Source organism: Hyposmocoma kahamanoa, unplaced genomic scaffold, assembly GCF_003589595.1.
Source record: "Hyposmocoma kahamanoa isolate Upper Pololo Valley unplaced genomic scaffold, ASM358959v1 100021, whole genome shotgun sequence".
In the NCBI taxonomy this organism is placed as follows: domain Eukaryota; kingdom Metazoa; phylum Arthropoda; class Insecta; order Lepidoptera; family Cosmopterigidae; genus Hyposmocoma; species Hyposmocoma kahamanoa.
The window spans coordinates 2,586,307-2,612,937 of NW_020653200.1; the positions used below are offsets into that span (position 1 = coordinate 2,586,307).

At 36.2% G+C, this 26,631-nt stretch overlaps 1 protein-coding gene across 4 annotated transcripts in view; it reads right to left on the minus strand.

Moving 5' to 3' along the window:
* The window catches only part of LOC113227877 (insulin-like growth factor 2 mRNA-binding protein 1), a 57,486-nt gene that overhangs the window by 21,576 nt on the left and 9,279 nt on the right, over positions 1-26,631 (minus strand). Inside the window, exon 1 of one of the 4 annotated variants that reach the window (XM_026460974.1) lies at positions 7,218-7,832. The exons of the other annotated variants lie outside the window; for them this stretch is intronic. Coding sequence (XP_026316759.1) covers positions 7,218-7,303 — 86 coding nt within the window. The 5' untranslated portion in view covers positions 7,304-7,832. Of the gene's footprint in view, positions 1-7,217; positions 7,833-26,631 lie in introns of those variants that run through there. 4 annotated transcript variants of the gene reach the window in all.

Sequence of the window (26,631 nt, forward strand, 5' to 3'; positions counted from 1 at the left end):
TGCTAAATGGATTCATGTCACATGTACTGAAGCAGTATAGATCTTTAGCGTTTTCATTACGAAAACTAGAACATGGTTCTCGTTAACTAAATAAAAAGATACATAATGTTTTCTATTTATTGCTATATAATATAATAGTTTCCCTATATCATTCTCAATTACTAACTCAATTATTAATTCTCAACAACTTACCTATTTGTTTCTTCACATATTTTTACAAAAATCTAATTATCGCAGAAGTAACATTTTGTGGGTTGGTACTAGTTTGCATAACTATGTCCAATTTTCAAAGAAAAAATAAGTATTTTCCACGACTTTCCGAGGTTTTGCGTGAGATAATCGACACGATTGTAACGTACAAAGCTAAAATGGAGGACGTTGCTCAAGTATGCGGAACTCCGCGTTCTGTTGGCACACGTGACACGCCCATTAAGCATTTTACTCTAAATATTGTTCTGTGCAACAAATGATCCCACTGCCACATTTCTTATTTTTCATTCTAAAATGTGGATTTTTAACCGGTTATAAGGGTGGATAAGTGAACTTGTCATCATTTCATAACCTAACTAATTTATACGCTCAACTCCCAAAAATAAAGAGTAAAAACACCCGGTTGAAGAAATTTTAAAAAGTGCGATATCTGAAGAATCTTGCAAAATAATGTTACTTTTTTTTTTGTGAATGTTCCCTCCAGTCAGTGAGTGGAACTACGAGTAATAACACCCTAACAGTGTTGTGTTTTACCTCCAGCTCTAACATATTATCTTTTCTGGCGCTAAGTGTGCGATTACATTTACGTTGCCAAAAGGTTGGGGTGGATAGCCAATCGGTGTGCGTATCGAAAAGCAGTCTGTTGCATCTCCTCCTAGACATGCTGTGAATTTCATGGAACACGTGTTTCTATAGAAATGTTCACGTAGTCAGTATATTAACTTTGTTCGTAGGTACTACCCGAGAGTTGTGTGCTTAATTTCAGACTGGTTTAATTCGAAGGTACCCAAAACTTTAAGACATTTGTTTAACAATTTGTTTGCAAAGCGAGTGACCAGCGTTTTTGAAAACTTTACTTGCAGACTACTTTAAACTTAGTGCCCGACTTATAATTATCGTTAGGTACGTTGGCTGTCTAATCTGACGGGACTCGGGACAGAGAACAAGTGCGACTGGCCAGACACGAAAGAAAAAAACAATACAAATACCATAAGCCTCGATTACTATAAGAACGTACTTAGAAACACTAAGAAATTTTTCGTATATAGTTTCTAATTTAAAAAGAAATAAATTCTGCACTATTAATGTAATTTAAACCCTTTGGCATATCGTCGAAAGTTCAATATACAGGTTTTTTTTTACACCATACAAGATATAAGGAAACCGTCTTAGGTACAATCAAAGCACGTCAAGCTCGACACTTTGTACTTTGAACCGTTCTTATTTCATTTTGCATTTTAAAAATAGAAACAGAAAGTTGATGGCGATTTGAGATTTTAAGTTTTAGTGCTTTGAATTTTCATTTTCAAATTTCTAACGTTGTTTCTTTGTTTAACAAATCACTGAAAATTTAAAAATTTTACACTAAAAAAGGTATGGTTAGATATAAATAACTTTGTTATCCTGCAAGAAGGACGAGGTAAAAGGATAACGTAACGGCGAGTGCACTAACTAAACCTGAGATCGAGAGATTAGCACTTTAAGTGCACCTGGTCCGTTCGATTGAATCAGCTGGCAAATAAGTTACTGGTTCTGCTTTTAATTCTACAACTCTGTGGGTACAATTTACGAAGTGAATTGGGCACAACTGAAAACACTTTGAACACATAAGGCTTTTTAATAGATGTCCCACTAAGTATAAGGTCAAGAACGTGTCAAGTTTCGATCTCCAGGTTTAAATTCAATCTATGCCGCATATGATAAGAACGGTCGCAAGTACAAATGTGCCGACTGTACCATTACGGATAGTAAGGGTCGTAACTCTACTCAATGCTCAAGTCAGGATTGCACTGGAAACACAAGCACTGGAAATACGACCCTAATGGAAGGACTTGAGTATGATTTCGAGTGCTTTAAATCATACTCAAATCCTGTCTTGAGCATTGAGTAGAGTTCTAGAACACGATCCTGGTGGTGGGATGCACTGGAAATACGACCCTAATGGCAAGGACTTGAGTTTGATTTGTAGTGCTTTAAATCATACTCAAATCCTGATTTGAGCATTGAGTAGAGTTCTGGAATACGACCCTAAGTCTACTGTACACATTACAGTCTATGTTATACTAGCTAATTTGTACGTGTAGTCAACGATATCGATGTACTAGCGTACTAGATGCGGCGTTCCATACACACACTGTGTTTTACCGATGTGCAGTTTCGGCACATAACTTCATTTAGTTGGTTGTCAACACTCAAGATGACGGACGAAGATGCGAGGGGACTTGAAAATTAATTTACGTTGGTGTGTTGCTCACATATCGCTATTTGACTAATTGTGTGAACATAAATTTAAAGTTTTAAATTATTCATATTGATTCGTTAAGTAATGTTGTGGTTTTTGAATAATTTGTGTATTATATATAATATTTATTAATCGCAAAATACTAAGCAAAATGTCACATTTTCCAACTCGTTTCCGCAAGCATGTAATGTAAAGACGCGTATTAAAACAAGACAAAACATAATATCATAGATTAATAACCAAGTGTTCTGACTACACAGTAACAAAGTATGTGTATGAATAAAACAGTTACTATGGTTACCACATAAATAATAAAAATATAAACAATACTAGGCTGCCTGGTCTAAATACCTTTCTGCAAGGAAAAGTACATAACATCAATAATTTCAACAACTCGATTGCAATTTTTTCTTTTACTTAGTTTTCTCTTTTTGGTGATTCGTATGTTCTCATCTTTGAAACAACTAAATAATGCCATCTTGTGTGCGGTATTGCAAAAATACTTCAAAAAATATCAGTAAAAAAAATGGGAATAACTTTTCACAGGCACGCGTTATCTGTTTTGGTTTTAGTCTGTATGACGATATGATGACGATAATACTATAGTCTGTCTTTTTTGAAAACGGAGTAAAATGACATTTGCCGGGTATTTTTATAAAATTTCAAATATTCATGTAGTTGTTGTCAACAGTTTAATCGATAGATTGTGAAAGTAGGCAACATTTTCCCAAAAATGTCTGAATTGTGAGTGTTACTACATTCTAACGCCTACTAATTAACGCACACACTCAACATAACATATTTAGTTGCGTTATTTGCCTTTATTATTCCTATGACCGTTGGCCTACTAGTTTCGAAATAAATTTTTATTCATATACATTTTAATAAGAACAGGCGAATTTGATTATTTATATTGAATTATAATGAAATGCTTTAAAATATGTCTCCTCTTTGTATATTTTAACAGATGTACGTAGGAATTTCCGAAGGAATAATGAGTATCGATTCATTACAAATTCGCCTGTCCTTATTAAAATGTATTTGAATAAAAAATTATTTCTATTTAATTTATTTATAAATGGTATCGTTTGAATTATCATCGGATAATTCAAACGATACCATTTCGTTTTTTTATTGCATAAGCGTAACCAACATTCAATCGATAGTTGATAGAATATTTATCGACTGCAATCACTAACTAGCTGCTTGCTTCTGACTCTCGGACGATCCACACACTTAGAGAACGCGTCCCCAGGTGAGGGATGGGTGAAGGCTCAGCAGATGTAAAGGGTAGGAGGAAAATAAAATACCTCTCGCGGAACACAGGCCGGAAATGGACACTCCGTCATCAAACCCCGATGCAAGCTTATTATTATTATTATTCGGTACTGGGTGTTTCGGCTGTAACACACCGGAAGAGATGGCGGTGGAAGAGGCATTCATAGGCCAACGGCGGCGCTCACATCCTGGTGCAAGATGACGACAGCCTTGGCGTAAGGTGGCAACCAGCCGTAAAACCAAAAGCCAACTTTCTACTTCTGGTCAAATAATCAAGAAAACATAACTACTAGGGCGTACTTCTCACGCGACGGGAAAGGTTCTAAGAGACGTGTAAGAAATGCTAGGGCGCACCCCGAAGCGACGATAATAACATCAGAGCACCCCAACAATGTCCAAAACTACGGAGGTCATCAGAATCTGGGACCGGCTAATGTCAGTGAAGTTCGCTCTCGACGACCATGCATGAACGAAATATGCGCATACGCCCTTTAAGTCAGCTCTGCTCGAATGTTAACAAAGAAGCTTTCTGAGACGAAATCGGCGACCTACTGCAATCAACCCCAAACAACAGCGTATAGGTACATAGGTGGCGACTTGGCGGCCATGTTGGTAACAGAACAACGGCGTGCCAAAGAATTCATGGCAACTGGGGACAACATAAATCGGAAAGGTTAGCAGCGCATACTTGAATTTGCATTAACACACACACGATCTTGCAATTGTAAACACATTATTTTCTAAGCGCCCTGAACATCTGGTCACATACATAAGCGGAACATCGTGCACACAGATTGTATCCTATCGTCACCGGTTAAAAACTTTCAGGGACTGTAAAGTTGTTCTTGGGGAACCCCGCTTACGCCGCAACACCTAATTCTAGTCGCTGAATTTACAATGCCAAAAACAACAAAGGTGAAGAAAGAAAGAGTAGCAAGGATACGTTGACATAAGCTGGAACATGACGAAGGGCGCAAAAAGAAGACTACTCTAACATATGGCGGGATTGCCATGTCTTCTGTGAACAAAAAGTCATAAATATGTAGGCGTATCAAAAGGCGCTGTCAGTGGCAACAAGACACTAGATGCTGGCACGAAGGTGGAAAAGAAGGAATGTGAAACCAGAAAAAGCTCTCTTCAAGAAATGGCAATAGATGAAACGCGACGATGACCAGACAGCACATAAACACGCAAAGAAAAACGCAAAACGAGCCTTAGCCCAAGCGAAGTCAACCGTGAGAGACTTGACACAGCATGAATTTAAAATCCACAAAGTACATAAACAACGAACAGTGTACTCTGCTCACAATAAACGGGGTTATCAAAGAACGGTGGAAAGAGTACTACAGCAAGCTGCTTAATGAAACCTTTGCAAGTGACGATCTGCTCGAAATGAATGCCCAATACCATGCATATCGACCATGCATAGAAATTCATCTGGCAATTAAAGGCATAGCTGGCTAACAATAAAGTCCCATCTCCACTGTGGAAGAACTTGCAAGGTAACGGTGTTACGTTCCTCACAAAACGCAATTCTGATCGACGGCATGCGCAATGAATGAAGGAAAAGTTACCTGATCCCATTTTTCAAGGATAAGGGTGATATTGGACTATGCGGAAACTACAAAGCGATTAAACTAATTTCACACACGTTCAAGATATGGAAACCTGTCATCAACAGAAGATAGCTCGAACTTACCGAGTGACTGAAAATCAGTGTGATTTCATGGCAGGCAGGTCAACAACTGATGCTGTGCATTCAATCAGAGTATTGATGGAGAAACATAGAGAGAGCAAAATAGACCTTCATGTGGCATTTATCGACCTCGAAAAAGCTTTCGATGGCGTACCAAGACGGCTAATCTGGCATGCCTTAGAGCATGCCAAGGAGTACCACGCTACTATATAAATTTGATAAAAAATATGTATCATAATGTTACAACAAAAGTTCGTACTTTTGTTGTAACATTATGATACATATTATGATTTCAAACTCAGCACCTGTTCCAGCTGGGCTTCGTAGCCCAACTGGAACAGGTGCTGAGTTTGATGCGGGAGCGGGAGTTCTTCAAGGCACGGCACTGAGCCCTTTGCTTTTCAACCTCGTAATGAACCACCTCACAGCAGACCTGCTACAACGCCCTCCACCTTTGGACAGTCTATACGCTAATGAGATCGTCCTCATTAGTGAGGACTCGAGTGATTTGCACCAAGCACTAGAAGAATAGATAGGAGCACTCGAAAGGGCCGCATTACGAGTAAGTAGAGAGAGAAGACCGAACATATGCATAGCAATTTCAGCGGCACCAATAACAAGAAGCACTCTCTGTTTTCAAAACTTCCACTTAAACAAGTTGAGCATTTCAAATACCTCGGTTCAATAATCTGTAATGATGGGACATTAGATGCAGACATTATTCATCGTATAAACACGAAATGGATAAAATGGAGAGAGCAGACCCCGCCTCACACGGATATCCCTTATTAATATAGATCTGCGAGAGCAACAGTTAAGACCACCGAGTCAGGACAAACCGTGTTAAAGAAGAGTGACCAGAAAAGGGCCGACCTCAAATAAATGGAAATAAGGCCAGGCAAAAGGAGAAGAATCAGTAGCTGCTTTTGCAAGCGGGCAACACTTATACGCAATGAACTGTCATTTTACTCCATCTTAAAAAAAGACAGACTATATCTCCATTACTGCCAGTCTAGCTCATTCCCGACAGGTATGGACTGTCGCGTCTGTCTAACACGGTAGTGATACTCTTTGACAAAATTCAACACAAATAAAACAATATCCACTCTTTACAGTATCACTATTAATAGTGTTTTGTTTGGAACATAATGTGAATGATCTTGTTTATATATTGAAATATTTGCGGGTAGTAGACTATAGCAAGTACCTACAGAAATATATCGCAGCGTTGATGTAATAAGGTCACATCTGCAAAATGACAAGTTTCAGTAGAGAGGTTTTACGAGGAAACTTTTTGTGCTCAAATAGGAGAAAATATATTTGCATAACTTGTTAAATGTAGTTCATTTATTTCTATGATTTTCAAGTGATAAAAGCATTTGAGTAATGATCGCATCATGTGCCTTTATGGTACCAAAGATACCTATTATATTTTTCATAAAGTAGTGAAATGGGTCTACACCTCTCTTAGCTGGGCGTGGAATAAACCATTTGGGTCATTGCATATCGCTATCCTAAAACATTCGCAATATTGTAAGATAGTCATTGTTATAGGTTAGTAGGTATAATTACATACAAATAAAACTGGGCCAAATCTACTAAGTTAGTTTTAATGGATAGGCCAGACAAGGTACATATAAAAATGACTCTAGTCTAATTTGAACAAATTACGGCACTGTAGTTCATAAAATGTTATAATGTTAGGTACCTATGTATAGTAATTTTGCGCAAATTGGATCTTCGAAACTTAGCATTTTTTTTTTGTTTCAGATAGTTGTAGGTGGTACTCACTCGTCTTGATGATCCTCTTGTTCAAATATTTGATCCTGGTCTTCTAGATTAAGGTCGCCAAACTGTTGCTCCACAGAATTAGACATTTCACTTAAGTTTTTTGTTAACACTAATAAATGCAGATTTAGGTAGGTTGCCTATTTATAAAGGAATGCCGTTTAATATTAATCGCAATATTCAGCAGTGTAGCGTATACGGAATCTTAGATTGGGAGATAAAATAATACCAAATAGGTTATAGGATATAAATAGATGACCGGCCAAGGCGTGCACACGTGTTAGTTTAGACAATGTGTTTGTATTCTGAATTACATAATATGATGAGCTCAGAGCAGCCGCTGTACCGGCTAAGCGGCACCCGACAACTGGAGGCAATGAAGTAACGGACGGACGGCGGCGTCGGCGCGGCGTCACCGTCTCAACGAGCGAGTGAGGGCGAAATCGCTCGAATACGATGCGGGGAAGGGAAAACGTGTGCACTGTGCGTACAGTTCGTAGACTATCACGATCACTACTCAACTAAGTTGCCTTCTAATGTTAGGTGCGTGACTGAACGATACGAACGACGACGACTCTACTCGATTCTCTCGCATCAATTTCGTGCAGATTTTGTTTGAGAATGCGCGCGCTGGGCGTGGCTCAACTCGGGGCCCGCGGGGAGAACGTGCCACACCTTAGTGAAGCGCAAGTATCGATTATTTCACGTTTATCGAGTATACTTGTGTTGTTAGTAACTCTACAGCCTTCAGAAGAATTTATTTTTTATAGTTTGGTTGATGTTAAACTTTCACATACCTATTTGAGTGTCATACTTAATTTCGACTAACGCTATTTCGACTCTTCAGTACTTCGAGTATACATTAATTCGAGGGAACACTACTTCGACAAAACACATGTTCGAAAGGTCACTAGTCCCGCAGAACACTGCTTCGACGACACAAACATTCGATAGATCACTACACCGACAGAAAACTGCTTCAACAACACATGTATTCGACAGGTCACTATTCCGATAGAATATGAAAAACGTAATATAAATATTTTCTCTGAGAGACTACTCAGGGCCAATTCACTCTTGGGCGACTCAAAGTCAAAGAATCATTTATTCCGTAAGTAAAATAAATTTACGCTTGAATTTAACCTATTGCTCGTTCACTACGCTGACTTCCCTGAAAAGAACGATCAAGAAACTCTAGGGATTGCTCTTTTCAAATAAATTGAAACGCTATGGAATACACTTTGAATCAAGTTTATGTGGGTTCTGGAGCCATGTCGTCTTTTCATACATCTTTATCTAACACGTAGTCTTCAATTTCACGTAGTCTTGACTTTATAGAATATCTCGTATACTTACTTAAATGTCCGAGAAATAATTAATAACTATCGAGTTCTTAGGTTTTCGCGATTGTTACACATAGGAAATGAAACTATTTTTCCGGATTTAAATCGCGTATATTTGATTTTTCAAACAAACCGACGTTTCGGGCCCTTTACAGGTCCCATGGTCGCGGTTGACAGTCAACAAAACAAATGTACGCGATTTAAATCCGGAAAAATAGTTTAATTTCCTAAATTAATAACTAGTTTAGCAGTTATTTGTGGGTTACCTACTTAAGATAGAATGCCGTTTGATCGAACATTAATTGCTCGAAAACGTTGGCTCGATTATCCATTTGACCTATGAATCGTGAGCTCTGGTCAAACCGATGTTTCAATGCCTCGAAAGATTTAGTTACCTACCTATATGTCGCATTTTGCATTTTTTTATATTTCAAGGTGTGAACAAAACGCTTCAATGCCTCGAAAGATTTAGTTACCTACCTATATGTCGCATTTTGCATTTTTTTATATTTCAAGGTGTGAACAAAACGCTCCGTCTCCTTTTTCGAGAAATCAATTTTTTTGCTGTTGATCGTTAGAGCAAATGTTCTTTCGTGATTTTGATGCTTCGATGTGGTAAGCCTTAGAGCTCTCGATTCATAGGTCAAATGGATAATAGAACAATTTTATTAATGTTCGATCAAACGGCATTCTATCTCAAGTGGGGAACCCGTTATGTGTCGATTTCATGTTTTGTAACAGTGTTTTGTCGGACTAGTGACCTGTTGAACATTTGTTTTGTCGAAATAGTGTACGTCGAATTAATGTGTAGTCGAAGTACTGTCGAGTCGAAATAGTGTTTGTCGCAATTAAGTATAACACTCACCTATCTGTACAACACACCTAGAACCCGTAATAAAATCATCAAAAGAGTTCCGTCCCCAGTGACTAGAGTAGGTACCTACGGATAGTAATACGCCTATTGATGACTTTGTCATTCTTCCCGGGTTTTATAATGTAATAGCAGTATTGCTATTACATTATAAAATATTGTTTATATATTTATGTATATATTGTTTGTATATTTATGTATTGCCGTGGTAACGATAACAACTAGATAGGTAAAACCAAATTAATTTCGAAGAAAAAAACTTTTTCAAAGTCTCTCTACAACATAGTTGATTTAAACATTTCAATACGAATAGCAATTAGGGAACGCATCTAAATTTGACACAAAACCTATCTATCGATAATAGGCAAACAAACGCGGGCCAATCACTAATACGGATAGCAGTTCGTGAAGTATATTTGTTAGCGGGTCCGTACGACGGCGCCCCGCGCCCATGCGTTATCCACAGCGCTCGCTCGGGGCCCGCGGAGGGCGGTCGCCCGACACCGCCTACTTCGTCTGGTACAGGCGTCGCCCGCCTCGTGTCCCGGTTCACCTTAAAATTACAAGTAGGTAGCCGTGTAGATTCAAAGAGAAAATACGCCCTTCAAGTGAACTTACTTTTGCCCTTAGATATATAACATTTTTTTCCATCACAGAAATAACTTTCTCAAGAATTTCGCCATGAACATAAATGCTATTTTTTTTAATTCAGCTATACCACAAAGTACATACTCACAATACAAGGTGTTCAAGTTAGTAATAATAATAAATAACGACATTTTACGAGCGACAGTAAATCACTTCAACAATCAGAACAACGATAATTTACGATGAAGAGTAAGTAGGTACCTATTTAATTTAGCGAAGAAATAAGGGTTTTGTATTATTAACCCTAAAAATACATATATATATAATACATATATATATAATAATACATACGAAAAACGTAGTGTATTATTAAGATTTTTTTTACCGAACCTATATGTCACAAATCGCGACATATGACTTAATACAATACCTTCAACTTACCTACTCAAATAAAATTGTACTTAATAGAAAAGTATGCGTGTGAGTACCTATACGAAGTGACGTTACCTATACCAGAAACACTCGAATTTAAAATCACGATAACTGGGTTAGATGCGGTGATGAGCGATAGGTGCCCGGTAATAACAGCAATGCGACCTAACTTTTCGAAACTCATGGTCACAAAAATTTTATTATTTTTTTTACCTTTATTTTAATACCTATCTAATCTAGCTAGTGGTATGTATTCATTTTGATAAGACGCATACTTGGGTGTAATTAAATTTGTTCAACTACTACCTTTTATCACAATAAAATTTTAACCCTATTTCCGGTCTGAAATATATACCTAGTTGAAGTCTGGACTAAGATTTGCTTTGGTCCTCCAAACTTCTTCCCACTTGAGTGTATTGAAAAGTGACTGCAAAATAGGACAGGCCACTAGTTCGATGAAGTCTCTATTGCTGGCTCGCAGTTTTGTGCTCAAGCTGAGTGCTGGCATTCTATTCTTTATAAAATTGTCAATTTTTGGAAGGTCATTATGAAAAAAAAAAGACAGCTCATAGGTAAAGGCTCTAAATGCAATAAGTGTTAGGGGAGAATGAATATAAACAAATTTAAAAAAGAAAGCTTCAAGCGCGTTGAACGTGCAAACTCGTCATACCTAACTGAATAGTTTAATATTTGGATAATAAACAATGAGATTTCAAAAATACTTTTAAAATCTTAATAAAATGCAATTATAATACCCTCTTTCCAACAAAAAAAAAACAAACGATTGCTTTTTTGTTCTTTTTTTTGTATGTATGAATACAAAAAAAAAGAAAAAATACAGTCGAATTGAGAACCTCCTCCTTTTTTGAAGTCGGATAAAAAAGAAATAGTTACAGCCAACAAAAGTTTACTTTCATTCATGTCATGGGCTGATTAATACTAACGCTAAATGTTAATTGGCTCTGCTAACTTGGCAGTGATAAACCTAGATGTGAAGAACTACGAAGTCTGCGAACAAATGTTAAGTTTTATCATTTTGCATCAATGTACAGTCCAGAGGATATGAAGCTTGACAATTTGATTGGAACATTCTTATCCAATGCGCCATACAGTTGAATTTGGGTCTTAAAAGAGTCAAGCATGTCGTGCTCTTGACCCTGACCACTACCTCAGCCGTTTGTTAGCTCGTGCTACATAAACTTGTTGCTTCGAATGCGAACCCAGACTGCTTGTTTCAAATGTCTCTCGGAATGTTCGGCATAACATGCAAAGACGAGAAGAATATTATCTTAAAACCTAGCGTTTATTTTAGCGTATTGCACGTTCCAAGTACGAAGTACGAACAGCCGAGACACTTGTAAGTACGTCAATAGAAAGGACGATCGATCCAATATTAGATCCTGATATTTCCTGGCGGGAAAATTGCTATCCGGGAAAGTCCAGCTCACGACTTTTTAGAATTACTATCAAATAATTATATCATTAACGCGCCCCAGAGCTTAATCAAGAACGTTAAATTGTTCATATAGTAAGTACATATAGTAGACGTGAACAGCTTTGAATGTGTGCTAGTCGTTGGCAACAAGCATACATTAAATTTTAAGATTATAATCTCTGCCAGCTCCCATTGAAATAGAAACCAGTTGCTTAAAGCTCAAGGACTGAGAATGATATTCTAATTGGACCACCATAGGCACCCCAAACAAAATCGTCCGCACAAGACAGGAGGGCGCGACCAGATTTACATATAAACGTAAAACATGACTAATCGTTGAACAGGATATCTGAACCTGAAACGATTATGAAAAAATATTACCCCTTATAAAATGCACGGCGCTTACATAGATTTCAACCCTTTAAATATGCACGAATTTCAAGGTGAATTATTATTTGACAGGTTAACAAAAAAAATAAGCGAATTAATTTCTAAGTAATAACTGCTATTGATGAAACTCAATATTAAAAACAAATAAAAATTTTGATCAGTTTGCGAAGGATCATGAACAACGACGGCTACGGTGACATCTCGCCTTGACCATATTCGCTGAAACATTCTCACCTATTGGCTTTTAAAAAATATAAATTCCTTGTTCTGAATCGACTGTACACCTGCAGGAATTTGAGTGATCATGATCAATCTCAACGTTCACATTAATTTTTTTTTAATGAACGTCCAACAAAAACATACTGACAAGTAAAGTCTGTTACGAAAACGGTCTGATACAGATATAAAAGGCGAACATACTACCGCAGAAATAGATTACCTACGTTGTTTAATTAGTAAAATATCAAATGGCTATTGGAACCCTATAGTAACGAAACGAACAATAACCGCTCTGTAACACAACAGTGGCGGCGCAGCTTGATTCCTATCTAAGTTCCACCGTTTGTTTATTTGTCACTTTGAAACGCGCCGCGCCGCCTTGCATCTGGAGCTCCAAGTTTGCTTTAGAACCAGGCAAAGGGCGAGGGCCTTACAATTAAATTAAGCTATAACATTAATAAGTATTACATTAAAATATGCCAATAGGTTATGGCAGCCGAAATAATTTTCGTACAATTTGTCAATAAAATGTGTGTTTCCTATTCATGTAACAATTGATATTTATTACAACCTTCCCGTAAGTCGTTATAAAAGCAAGTGGTACGGTACACCACCTTCGGTAAACTGTGGGGACAACAAAGGGGATAATAAGTCCAAAAAGCGATGGCGCCCCCGCCGCCGTGAGCAAACAAAAAGACGACTGTGTTGGACCGCTAATATAAACTTAATATAATAAAAATAAAATTACGTAAATCTTCCAAATTGTTTTTTCTTCGAAAAAGTTTCAGTGAAGATAGATGTTCTTCTATTAAATACATAGAGCGAGTGTCGAGCGGTGTAATTTAAAACAATTAATTCTGTTTTATGCTATTTAGCTTTTACTTTGTTAGCATCTTAAAAGCACAATTACATATTAAAAGCGCAATTAATCACCGACTACATAGTACTTTCAAGATTGTTTCCACTTTTTACAAATATGGCATTTAAGGAATCCCAAAACAAATAAAAATATCCAATGGACACCAGGAAGCTGCAATTAGCGGTTGTCAAATTATCCCTCAAGCCGTATCGGTAATAACGAATAATGTATGTCTCACACAGCGGGACCCTTTGTCCTTGAAAGGCCTGGAAAGTTTAGGGGAATAGTTCTGAATTACTTCCACCGAATCCTACCTAAAATTTTATTTGCGTTAGTTTAAGTTAGCCTGGCCTATAATAGCCAGCAGGACTCTTTCTAAACATTCTTTTTACTTCTTAGCCTATTTTAAAAAGGTTACGAATAACGCGTCAATCTAACGTTTTTCTAACGTATGGCAGCTGTGCGCGCCTTGTTCCGACAGACAACCCTCCAACCAAAATACACATAACAATATTCTACTTTTTCATTATGTCGGCGTACCAGCTGCTCTCGATACCAAAGCTTGACTTTGACCATGCACGAACCAGTCAGCCCTTTTTAAAATTTAGCCCTAACTCGTTTTAATAAAAGTTTTGATAAGTTATTAATTTCGCATATTATGTAACATAATATGATGTAGGTACTCGGGCACGAGGAGTTTTAGGCTAAGTCCCCGCTACTGGCCCAAGGCGTGTTGTCACAGATTTTCTGAGAGCTTTTTCTCATTGTTAATGTAAGTAATAATTAATAAACTGATAATAATTATGTTGCAGGTCGTGCAGCATCTTAATGAAGGATTCTTTCATTTATGCTATCACTGCTTTTTATTATGGGTAGCACTGAACTGGTGTTCAATTAGTAAATTAAATAATTATCGTAAAGATACCTATTTGAATTTTCACTCGGCTAGTAAAAAAATGCTAACGCAAAAGTAATTGTTTACAGCTTAGTACAACAACTTAAGAAACAACAAATGTTTTAGCTAAATTAGCTGTCTGTTGATAAGTCCAAATTTTTTTAAGAAATGTATATTTTTTATATTTTTAAAATTTTTTATGCATTTTTTTTTACCCATTCAACGGTAAGTACGAGCCATCTGTGTCGACGCATCCGAATTACCGCTCGCATGCGTTCCGACAAAAATGAAAGTGTTCAAGTGATTAATACATTTTTATGGTTCCGAACCTTACACTTCAAACATACTCCCTGTAGCTAGTTGGAGTTCAATTTTTTTGCATAGGTGTAAACGCGTCGTACAAGGTACCTATTAAATCAAAAAGGCTAATTGTAAGAATTGCAACATGCACAGTTGTGCTAGGACGGAAAGTAGATTATTGCAAAAATAAATAAACAATTACATTTATATTATAACTAGATTTAGGCAGCTGCCTTTCACCCACAAAATACAGGTAGCAGTTTATTTTAAAATATCAGTCAAAGTACTTCAACTAACATTTTTTATTATAACACACTAAGAAACAGAAATAACAATTTTAATTGGGCATGCGTACGGGTCCATATCCCTAATACCAACAAAACGTTTATTACATTACACATTAAGTTTTAGGATTTTTTTTAGTAGATACCGAAAGGGAATGTTCATATAGGAATCCTTCATTTCACCACCTGTGGTACTATTTATAGGGGCAGAGGAGGCTATCCTCAAAATAAGCTCTTCACAAAATGTAACTAATTTTACTAACTGGTTAACATTTAAAAAAAGAAACGGTCTTGTCGTGACTGCAGTGGTACGATTTTATGTAGTTAGGTAAATGTATGATATGGTATAATGCATCTATACAATCACTTAACAGCCCGCAGAGGGTCAATTGAATCCATTTACGTGATTGATCGTGCACAGGCCAGAGGAAATTGAAATTTAACGTATTAAAAAATTGCGATTGTCCGTATACGGTTCCAGTCACAGGAACGCAATTCTCCCATTAACTTTCCCATTGATCGTTCCTGGCACTTTGTGCAAAAAAAGACTATCATTTTTGTTTGTAGGATACTGAGAGGTATTTGATATCACAGAAAATATAAAAATATATGAATTATCTAATAAAAAGGGGTGTCAAGTCTTTGCAATCCTCTATTGCAACTGCGATTGTAGTTGAAACCCTGTGCGCAAACAAAACAGCTCGTGGCCCAATAGCATATCGGCCACACCCCTACCCCCTGTTGCACATGCAGCCCCCACTCCACCCCATCGCAACCTACATTTGTACCAACAGCAGTATGATACTACTACAATACGTATAGAAAAACTTAATTTCACTTAAACAACGCTAACTCATTATTATTGCTGATATAAATTACACAAATCCTAGGAAAAGCTACTTTTGGATCATAATCGAAGAAGTGCTCATCATACTCATGAAGACTGTGTACTCCTTACTAATGTCATATTTTATCGTTAAAAGTAAAAAGTAAGAAAGATTCCAAAAATTGGAAAAGTTTCCAAGTCCCAAGCCTGGCCTGGACTGGACTGGACCTGCGAGCGTATGGTCGAAACCCGTGGTAATAGGTACATACAGCACAGTACCACCACAACAAAGGCACTAGGAAGGCGTAACAAACGAAACTAGGAAAGGCTAAACCGAATCCTTATAAAGTGTGATGGTGATTTTCGGCGAGACTTACTTTGGTTGTAACGCCACCAACCCCACATTTTTTTATGTGTCAAGTTTTGAGTTAAGATTCGTACAAGTACTTCAATTCCAAAGGTAAAATATACATTTCCAAAGGAAATAGTAAATACAAGTGTGTTAATCGCGCTTTGAGCATCTTACCGTTGTTCAACTATTTCCATAGCTGGGATTTTCGCAAAAGACTCATCAATGTGTGCGATCCGGTAGTTGAGATATCGAAGGGGACTAACATTCGTAATAAAATTGGTTATACACCAGGGGCACGTACAGAAATTACAATTTCGGAAAATCTAACAAAAATCTCTGGAGATTGTTAGACGAGAAAGATATGAAGCTCAATTAAAATATTCGAACAACTACATATAAATTAGCAGCACACACCTATCCAGTAATACACGGTCTTGCTCGGGTCACAGGGTTAAGTACCTTCATAACATCACTCACTGCCTGTCAGCTTCTATGTCACAAGCAATTTCCATTATTAGACGTAAAAGCTTGGAACAGTATGTAAAAGCTTGGAACTTGGTACAGTATGTCAACCTACGTATTTCAGAGTTGTTTAAAATTTCAATATTAAAACTAAAAACGCAAAATAGAGAAATGCATTCGCAATGTATTCAAAAACGTGAAAAAATTAGTCCACCTTACTTTTTATTATTCATTTAATAAATTACTGTTCTCTGTAGAATAACTAGGAAATAATATTACTGTTCCAATCTGTTCTACCACTAGAACAATTTGGGTATTTTTCAAACAGTTCTACCAGAACTAACTATCAGACAAACTGGTTGGGATGGAGTATTTTGAAACACGGTATTAACATAGCCCTAATGGAAATAAATGAATTACCCTAGGGGTAGTTCGTGTAATAAATGAATTACCCTAGGGGTAGTTCGTGTAAGGAAAAATATGATTTTCTTAAAAGTTGATCTGCGAAAGTAGTGTTATTCGAGTCTAGTTTAGTCCGAATCCGAAACTTAGTGCGGGACTTGAAATCAAATGTAGCATTTTTTACTACCATATAGAATAAATATATTTATTTTCCGAGAAGCTAAGTTTTACACAATTATATCTAATTTCATCGATAAATATTTCGGGGATCAACATGCAAAAACAAACATGAAAAGAATAATTCCTAGTGCTTTCAAAACCATTTTTATGAGTTGCCACAAAACCTACGTGTGTGACACAATAGCATAACGAAGTGAACTAGTTAAAACTCTATGATTCATCAAGGAAATCCTACCAGTAGCGATTTAGTTCTAATATAACCATACATCACTACGTTCAGTGCTCTCTTCTCCACAGTCATAACCGCTCTATTCTCGAGGAGTCAACGAACGCGCAAAGGAAACGGACGTCTAGACCAGCGTGCTTCAATTAAATTAAAGGTCGGGCCAACATGTGCCAGTATAACATGCTCCAGAGTTTACTTGAAATTTTGCATTCAAAACATTGCATCTCTATTCTATAGACAACATTAATGCAATAACTAGCGCCGCGCCCGAGTGATGCCCCACTTAATTGTCAGCGAATATTGGTATATGGTAGAAACCTAATAGCTCCATTATTAGATTTTCAACAGTTTCAAACTATATTTTGTTAGTTGCCATTGCAGTTTGGAATTTTGGTCGTGTAGGTCTGACTCGAAATTAAATTGAACCGAAAAGACGAGAGTGAGTCGAGTGAGAAAATATGTTGCTTTAGCAAATGAAAACAACACATTAAGCAGCAAAATTATATGCCTGCAAACATAGAATAGGGTGAAAAAGAAAAGTCAGATTGTTATTTATTATATACTAATAAACAATAAAAATGGTAGGCGAAGACCGTACCGGTAAAAAATTCCACACGGAGGCTATGTGCATGTAAGTATTACTCGAGCGTTGTACCGTAGCGTAGTCAGTCAGCGATGTAAATAAATGACAATGCACTATTTATGCGCGACAGTGTATGGGCTACACAGCTCAAAAAAAATTTAATAGACGTGGGCCCCATTTATTCGACCTGTGAGAAGCCCCATATATACCTGACAGACTTGCTACAAGCCGAAATCTCATTTCACTCACGCACAATGTTAAGAGACTCAATTCATTTTTTATTGCTCATATCTATAGATAAAATGAATGCTGTTTCGGAGAAAAAAAAATGTAACGAGCAATTTACGTCCGCATAAACATTAAAAAAAAAAGATAATTTGGAAATATTTAGCCTAGTGTTATCTAACGAAAGTTATTAATTACGTAAGTAATTATTATAAAAGGTATTAATTAAATTATTGTTAGATAACGCCATAAACATGCATAGACATTCGAACAATCAGCTACGACGTTCCTAGATTAATTATTAGTTATTTTTTACTTCAATAACCACGCCAGTGGTTGCTTTAGCTCTTGTCGACTAACAACAAATAATTTCGTGTCTTGCTGACACGAAATTATAATCTAATTAAATTCAAACTTTCAAGTGACATAATTCTACTCATAATATGACGTATTTCTTTATTATTATATGACATTTTTTAAATATTATTATTTGATAAATAACAATTTTAATTAATAATTGTAACCTCGGCCTACCTCTGCTGTTATTGTTATCCCTAATAAAGGGCTCATATGTGTAGCATTATTTTAAATTTAAGACATGTGTACCATATGAATGCAATAAATATATTTAGTATTGAGTATTGAGACGTAATTTCACTAGGACCCTTATGATTCAAAACCGAAATGCAGTAATGCTCATATAACTGCTTGGCGGCAGAAATAGGTAAGGTGGCAGTACTTTCCTGGAGGAATTCTTTCAAAAGGAGGTCTACTGCTACAAAAATTTTAAGAAACCATGTCGTAATAGCAACTAGATTGAACAATACCTATAACTATAAGCAATCCCACAGTGCTCAGATGTCTGTTTGTAATCGTTGTAATTTTAGTTATCTTTAAATTGTTTTCACTAAATTCAATTCTTGTTTGCGTTGATTTATCGAAAGTCTATAATGGCTGTGTGTTTCCTAAAATTATATACACATGTTAGATTATATTATTTTAAACAATGAGTACTTCTTTTTCTAGTTGTTAAAATTGTTCGATAGTTATTTATGTTGTATTATTTGAATGTCTAATATGATTATGTATCTCAAAATGTTACGTGTGTTTAATTTCTGCAAAATCTTAAAAGTGTCCGGTACTCGGGGGACTCCCCCTACGTTTTATTCCCACGCAAGAAACCCGGGTGCGATTCCCAGAATCATTCTTTTTGAAATATTTGCAGTTCAGTTAACATATCACTTGCTTGCTTGCCTGCATATTGGAGACGATTCTTATGCATCTTTCATTTATTTTTTCAGGATTTATACTCTTCGAAGACGTATGCAGCAATGGAACGCATATGGATTAATACATTACAGTACCACCTACATATTTTTACTAGCTAACCATAACATATTGCAAGAAATTATGTAGATCAGTAACTAATAACATTGTTATGTTCAATTTTCATGACCCCCATGTTATTACTAATTACCTTTATAGTAAAACTAAAACGAATGTAGAAAACATAATAAAAAAGAAAAGAAAAAAAATTAAGAAACTGTTTAATCCCAATACAAACATGTCTGTTTGATGATCTGCATACAAAGATCAGAACAAACGCAAAGTAATTCCTAAGGTCTGCTGACTAGGTATGTAAATCAGTTGTTTAGGAGCGGTAGCTTCGGCATAGCAACAGACACTCGAGTCCAGTCACATCGAAGGATTCTTTCTCTATGAATAATAATAATAAACGTCTTAAAATTTCCTCATGATGATTTGACAATTTCCTCGGAATTATTGCACAAATATTACTTGTTCTTTGTAATAATGAACCTAAAGGTTTTAGTTTTCCATCTTTTCATTACAAAATGTCCTCAAAACACGAACAAGTAAACAATTTTTTGTTTATGGGCCTGCGGCACATCAAAGCTACGTAAGCGCGTAGAAAAAATCGATACTGTCTGCTTTCTTGATTTTAACAAAGTGCGTAGAAGCAATTAACATCTCTCCAAAGTGACACACGTGTTTGAGTGTGTATCGTTAAAAGGTTTACTTCTTATTACCAACAATTTATGGACGAAATTAGTCCGCCGCATAAGGTCAGCTACACACAAATTCTAAAATTTATTAAACACAAATTTGAAATAATCTCGATTCAGAGGTAGTTGGCGACATTGTAACGATAGCTCTAATATTTACGACCTTATGTTGCCGAATACCGCAATGAAAAGTTGCAATCAGTATTATTTCATAAGTCTGTGGTTTAGGAGACCAAAAACTCGGGATATATTTCTTGGGAATAACGATATTTCAAGTAAACTCATCGGAAGAGCATGAAAATTTAAACCAACTGCATCAATCTCATTTTCGAGAAAATTCGCTTTACAACCTTACTTCCTTATAAATATTTGAGACAGACTTCGAAGAAATTTCACTAGCAATAGGCGTTTGGTATAAGGATGATGCAACCAATGCAATGTTTAATACTGCGGGTTTGTCTAAAGAATGTCTTGTTCCAGCATTTACAATTAAATGACTAGATTTATTCCATATTCCACTAAATAAACTTTATCGCTTCTCTGCCTGATAGTGAAGTGTAACCGCACTAGGACCTAAGAGTAGATTAAGATATTGGACGTAATGGGGTTATATTATTTTGTACAACACTACATAAAACTACTATAATACGTAACCTGTTGCGTTAATCCCGAAAATACCCCTAATTGACTACGCAGTTTGAGATTCCCTATGAGGTATAAAAACCTGTTAGTATCATGTGTAGTTTAGGAGAAAATGTGATTTTTGTAACCGGAAAAATCAGATACGGAAATCAGTATTATTTCATAACTTCGAATGAGACTGTCGTAAAAAATTTCAACTTTCAACATGCTTTAGGATTAGATGTACTCCATTTTCTGCGATTAGTCTGAATTTTGTTGCGTTAAACGTAAAAGGTTAAGATGATTTGACTACGGATCCTGAAAAAGAAACGAAATCCAATACGCGTGTTGCCATCGGAGACTTATACGACCCGCACACGACACGATTATATACTCTATTGTGACTACGAGATTCTTAAAATCCTCATAACCATGCTTTGCCATGGCTGCGTCGACGTTTGCTGGGGGAAAACATTCGTCGAGAATGAAATCAACCAATCACATTAGAGCAAAATGAATAACATAAGACCGTGGGGTCGTAATATAGCAACATACCTGATCGAGAACACCATCTTCACTTTAGAACTAGTTTACAACAAGGCAGATGGCAACTCTGCTGCTTAACCGAGTCGGCGCGACTTGAAGAATAGAACTAGGCATATGCAGGTTCATCAGTTTCGCTGCCCGATGGTCACGATTTTAATGAGATATTAAAGCTCTAGTTAATCTCACATCTTGGTTTGCCAGCCCGCACCCTGGTTATATTTGATGTTAACTTTGATACTGTCAAATGTAGACCTTTTATACAGTATATTTTTTATTTAACTGCGACTTTATCTACGTATCTTATCGGCAACTTCAAGAAAGTCTGCTTTGAACAGGTTGTAGGTACTTCAACGTTAGCTAAAAATATTGAATTAGACCTGGCGCCCACTGACGGGACGGGACAAGGAATTTTTAAGTGACGAATAGTAAATAAACCTTAAGATTGTGACATTATAGTTGCAATTTTAAAGATAATGATTATAGCTGCAAAATAAAACTGCGGTATGCCTGGCAGCCTTAGGGATGGTTCTGCAGCCATCGGGATGCCGAGTGCGATTATGCGGGTATGGGGAGCGAGGGGAGGCACGCACGACAAGACTGATCTGAAGACAGACTAGGTATCAGACTAGGTATCCCTCGCTACGGCGCAAGCACGATGTCGACGGAATGCTTAGCCTTGCTTAAGGATGCCGCGCCGTAGCGAGGGATACCTCGACATAATTGCCATCAGTGTGCAAGCGCATGTTGGGATGCCGAAGTGTCCCCCGCCGAGCCATCCAGTCAGTGGGTGCCGGGCATTACAGTGGTTTGACTTTTTTTTTTCTCGTTATGTAGATCACTAGCTACTCATCTCAATTATTAATTTTTCGTTTTTTCATTTCATTTACTGTTTTTAATCACACCAGGCTTAAAGAGTGCATAGAATGATAACTGGTATCTTTGACAAAAACACATAGAAACTAATCCTTAGCAAATGATTAAATTGATATATTTCCGTCGTTTCATAAAATTCATCGGGTTTATCGTGAGACATAAATCAAAATGAAAGATTCAAGAAAATATTATTTAGATAAGGCATCTATCACATTAAATGCGGTAAAATGAGTTCTCTAAATGTGATATCACAACCTCATGTTCATCCCTTGATAATGATTAAAGAAATATCTGTATTAACCGAATTTATTTCCTGATTACATAGGGCAGGGTCTTCATGGGTAAGTTGTTGGAATTAATAAGAGTGATCACTCCCCTTCGAACGCGTATATGTTGACAATACCCTATTGGAAACTTGTGTACATTATTATGAAAGAAAATGTAATCAGTGGAGAAAGGTCTCAGTTCACGGCAAAATATCAAAGTTTTGCAATTGTGAGTTGTTTCTTCGCAAGTTCATAAAGAAAAAGAAAGCAGTAATTGACTAAAAGTTGTAGCGGCAGTGGAAATGTAAATCTGAAGAGATATTACAATTATTTAAACTACGACTTTAATCTACAGGTTTATTCTCAGTAGTTCCATGTACTCAGTTCCACGTGGAATAATCGTAACCCAAAAGTTCCATATGGTTAGACAAGAACATTCATAGCAAGTACATGTTTCAAACAAAACACCATCAATGATAGTGTTTTTTTTATTGTTGAATTTTGTCAAGGAGTATCAGTACCATAGTAATGTGGATTGACATGACAGTCTACATTTATTATGGAGCTAGGTGGGCTTTACTTATCCATAGTAGGGTGAGCCCCTGGCAAAGTCGCTATTAGTTGCACAATATATTTCATCTCGCTGTGACTCAGGGGCCTATCGCTTACTATTTATAATTATTATATTACTATAGGTAAAAGAAAAAAATAAAGTCGAGTTGTTGAAATTATTGATGATATTATGTACTTTTCCTTGCGGAAAAGCAAAGTTGTTTAGACCATGCAGCCTAGTCATTTTTATATTTTTTTATTTAGATTTGATTATCTATATGAGTAATCTATTGATGTTTTTCTTTACTTTTTTATCTGTTTTTTTTTTTCGTTAAAATTAATTTATCTTCCCCTATTATATGTACAAAAATACTGAATTATTAAAGAATATTGAATAATTGTTTTTTTAAATTTTATAATTGTTTTAGGGGCTCGTTGGTTTCAAGGCCGCCTTATCTTAGGGACAAGGCGATGTCTGAAAAAACAGCGCTGTCTGCGATAACAACAGTTCCAGGCAGCACAAGCTGAGACACCTCCTTTTGCCCTCTGACATTATGGCGTACCATTTATTGTATGTTTGTGTTTTGGCTTAACATGTTATTTATTACCACAAGGTGTCATTGTGGCAATAAAAGATTTTTGTATTTGAATATAAAATGAAAATGATAATAGTTTAAAATATGTTTCCTTTTTCTATTTTAATAGACATACTTCTGAATGCAGTGTATATGTGTGCATTTACAAAAATTGACAATTCAAATGAGCCTGTGCTCAGTGGTTGGACGAATAATGAGCCGATGATGATTCAAAACAAATTCGGCTATTTATTGCATAAGCGTGACCAACATTTAGCCGATAGAATATTTATCGACTGCAATCACTAGCTGCTTGCAACCGAGCAACACTTTTGCGCAATGAACTGTCATTTTACTCCATCTTCAAAAAAAAAACAGATAGTATGATATGAAGTGTTTTGTCTTCACCGCACATCAGTGAAACACAACGTGTGTATGGAACGCCGCATCTAGTACGCTAATATATAGGTATCGTTGAATTTAAAGATTATTATTCCAACGTAAATAAATAAAGCTAATATATTATAATTTAATAGATAACAATTCACATTTTAAAAATAAAATGTATTTTATAATTATATGGCGTATCTGTTGAATGTGGAATTTGTGCGAATATCTGTTTAAAAAAAAGCTAAAGTAAACTTACGTAATTTTAAATTTTGATCATAATTTCGTAATAAAAATAATTTTGCTTTTTATTCCCAAATGGGCAATATCGCAGCCAGTTTGCTTTATATGCAGTCGGTAAATATAACCCTAATCTCACTCTTTCGAGAAATTGTTTGGGAATGAATTAATTTTTAAACAACGAGGTAAACTAAGTTAGCTTAGCGAAGTTAGTTACTGAATTTAGAAATACACCATTTCTAGCGAACTCCAACAAAAAAGGGAGATTTTGAATTCGACAGTATCTTTTTTTGGCGTGTTTGTGTAGTATAATATTACGCGAATGCTCCCACATTTGTGAACCGATTTCGATGTTTCAGATTCTTGTTAGAAAGGGGGTGCCTCAGTACTGGCCCCTTTAAAATTTGAAGAAAACATTCTACCTAAGAGTCGCAAATTAAAGAGAAACACATCCGGTTTATTGAATTTCACCCACTTGCCGTTCACAGATTTCAATAACACTTTGCAAATAGATGTATGTATTCCAATGTAAATAAAATATGGTGACATATTAATATGAGCGCGTAAAAAGAATTAAGAAATAATGTTTTTAAAAGTAATGCTCACGTTTTTAAAGTAAAAGTACACGAAAAATAGACCGTAACATGGATATATTAATCAAGTATTTATTGTACCTAGTCCTATATTTAGCATGAGGTGGGACTTGAAAGGGGTCCCATGAGGGTTGTCGCGTGCTTTGTAGTTTTTTAACCTACAGCTTTGTATAAAACGGCAATACATAATTCACCTCACAATGCAGAGAGGAACAAGAGATGCGCAGGAGAAAGTGCATTTTCGGATATGGGCGAGCGCAAGGGGCGCGAGAGGCGACGCGTGTCCCGGCGCGTGCAGTACACGATCGCGATTCAGGGTCGTATTCTAGAACTCTACTCAATGCTCAAGTCAGGATTGCACTGGAAACACAAGCACTGGAAATACGACCCTAATGGAAAGGACTTGTGTATGATTTGCAGTGCTCACTGCAATACTCAAGTCCTGACTTGAGCATTGAGTAGAGTTCTGGAATACGACCCATAAGTGGTGCTCTTGCTAATGCTTTTCAGAGTGCTTACTTCAAAATGCGATGAAATTATTAATTTAGTTATTACTAAAGTCCGGAAACAGAATGTCTTCTTACATGGAAGATGCATACTTTTTAATTTAACTTTTAGGGCTTTAATTTTTCGCAAAGATTAATCTTTAGTCCACGAAAGTACGATCGTGCTTTTACGGAAATGCGATACAAATATTAATTGGTCATTATTAATAACCTTAAACACGGAAATACGATTTCTACTTACATGGAAAATGCACGCACATTACACCGCACGGGATTTATTAGGGGTGTCAGGTCTGACAAAGTAATTTTAAATCGTTCTATCCCCCAAGGTAGCGTCCTGTGATGTTTGTTATTTTTAATTTATATCAATGACTTGCCTAATCAATTTAATATTCCTTGCATTCTCTTCGCCGATGACATTTCGATGATTCTGCCTTGCTCCAATATTACACAACTTCACGAACTTTTGAATTTAAGTTTGAAATTAATGACAAGCTGGCTTAATGACCATAATCTAGAAGTTAATTTTAACAAAACTAAATTAATGCAGTTTAGACCTTATCAAAAACGCCCTATAAATTTAATTTATAAATTTAACAACATCGCGCTTGATTCTGTAAACTTCTTTTGTCTCCTAGGAATAAATATCGTCATAAATTTAAATTGGAAGGATCATGTGAATAAAGTTGTTGGTAAACTGTCTAGTTTCACATATGCTCTTAACGAGCTCAAAAAATCTACTGACCTTAGGACAGCAACTAGCGCTTACTACGCGTATGCTTATGCCTGGCTTAGCTATGGCGTTGCATTGTGGGGCAACAACACTGACGCAAAAAAAGTTTTTGCGTTACAGAAGAAATGTATCCGCATACTCGCTAATATAGACTCGTTTACACGCTGTCAATCGTATTTCATTAAATATATCTTGACTTTAACATGTATATATATTTTACAAATGTGTCTTATTGTCAAGAATAATTTGAATGCATATCCTCTACATTGTCGTTCAGTAAAATTAAGACCCAAGTGCAGACTAGCAACAACAGTTTCAAAATTACAAATGGTCAACTTGGGGCCATATTCGATGTCAATTAAAATTTATAACGCACTCCCTCACTTTTTAAAACTGATAAATAGCGTAAAAATGTTTAAAAATCAACTTAGTAAACATCTGTCTCAAAAATGCTACTATTCATTGCAAGATTTTTTTAATGACAAGGAAAATTGTTCATAACGTCATAAAAAAGGAATTTTGATATGTTAACTATGTTTATAAAAAATATGACATAATTATGTAATTTAATAAAATTTCAAATGTTATGACTATTATTATATAATTCTAGAATAATTTGACGATTAATT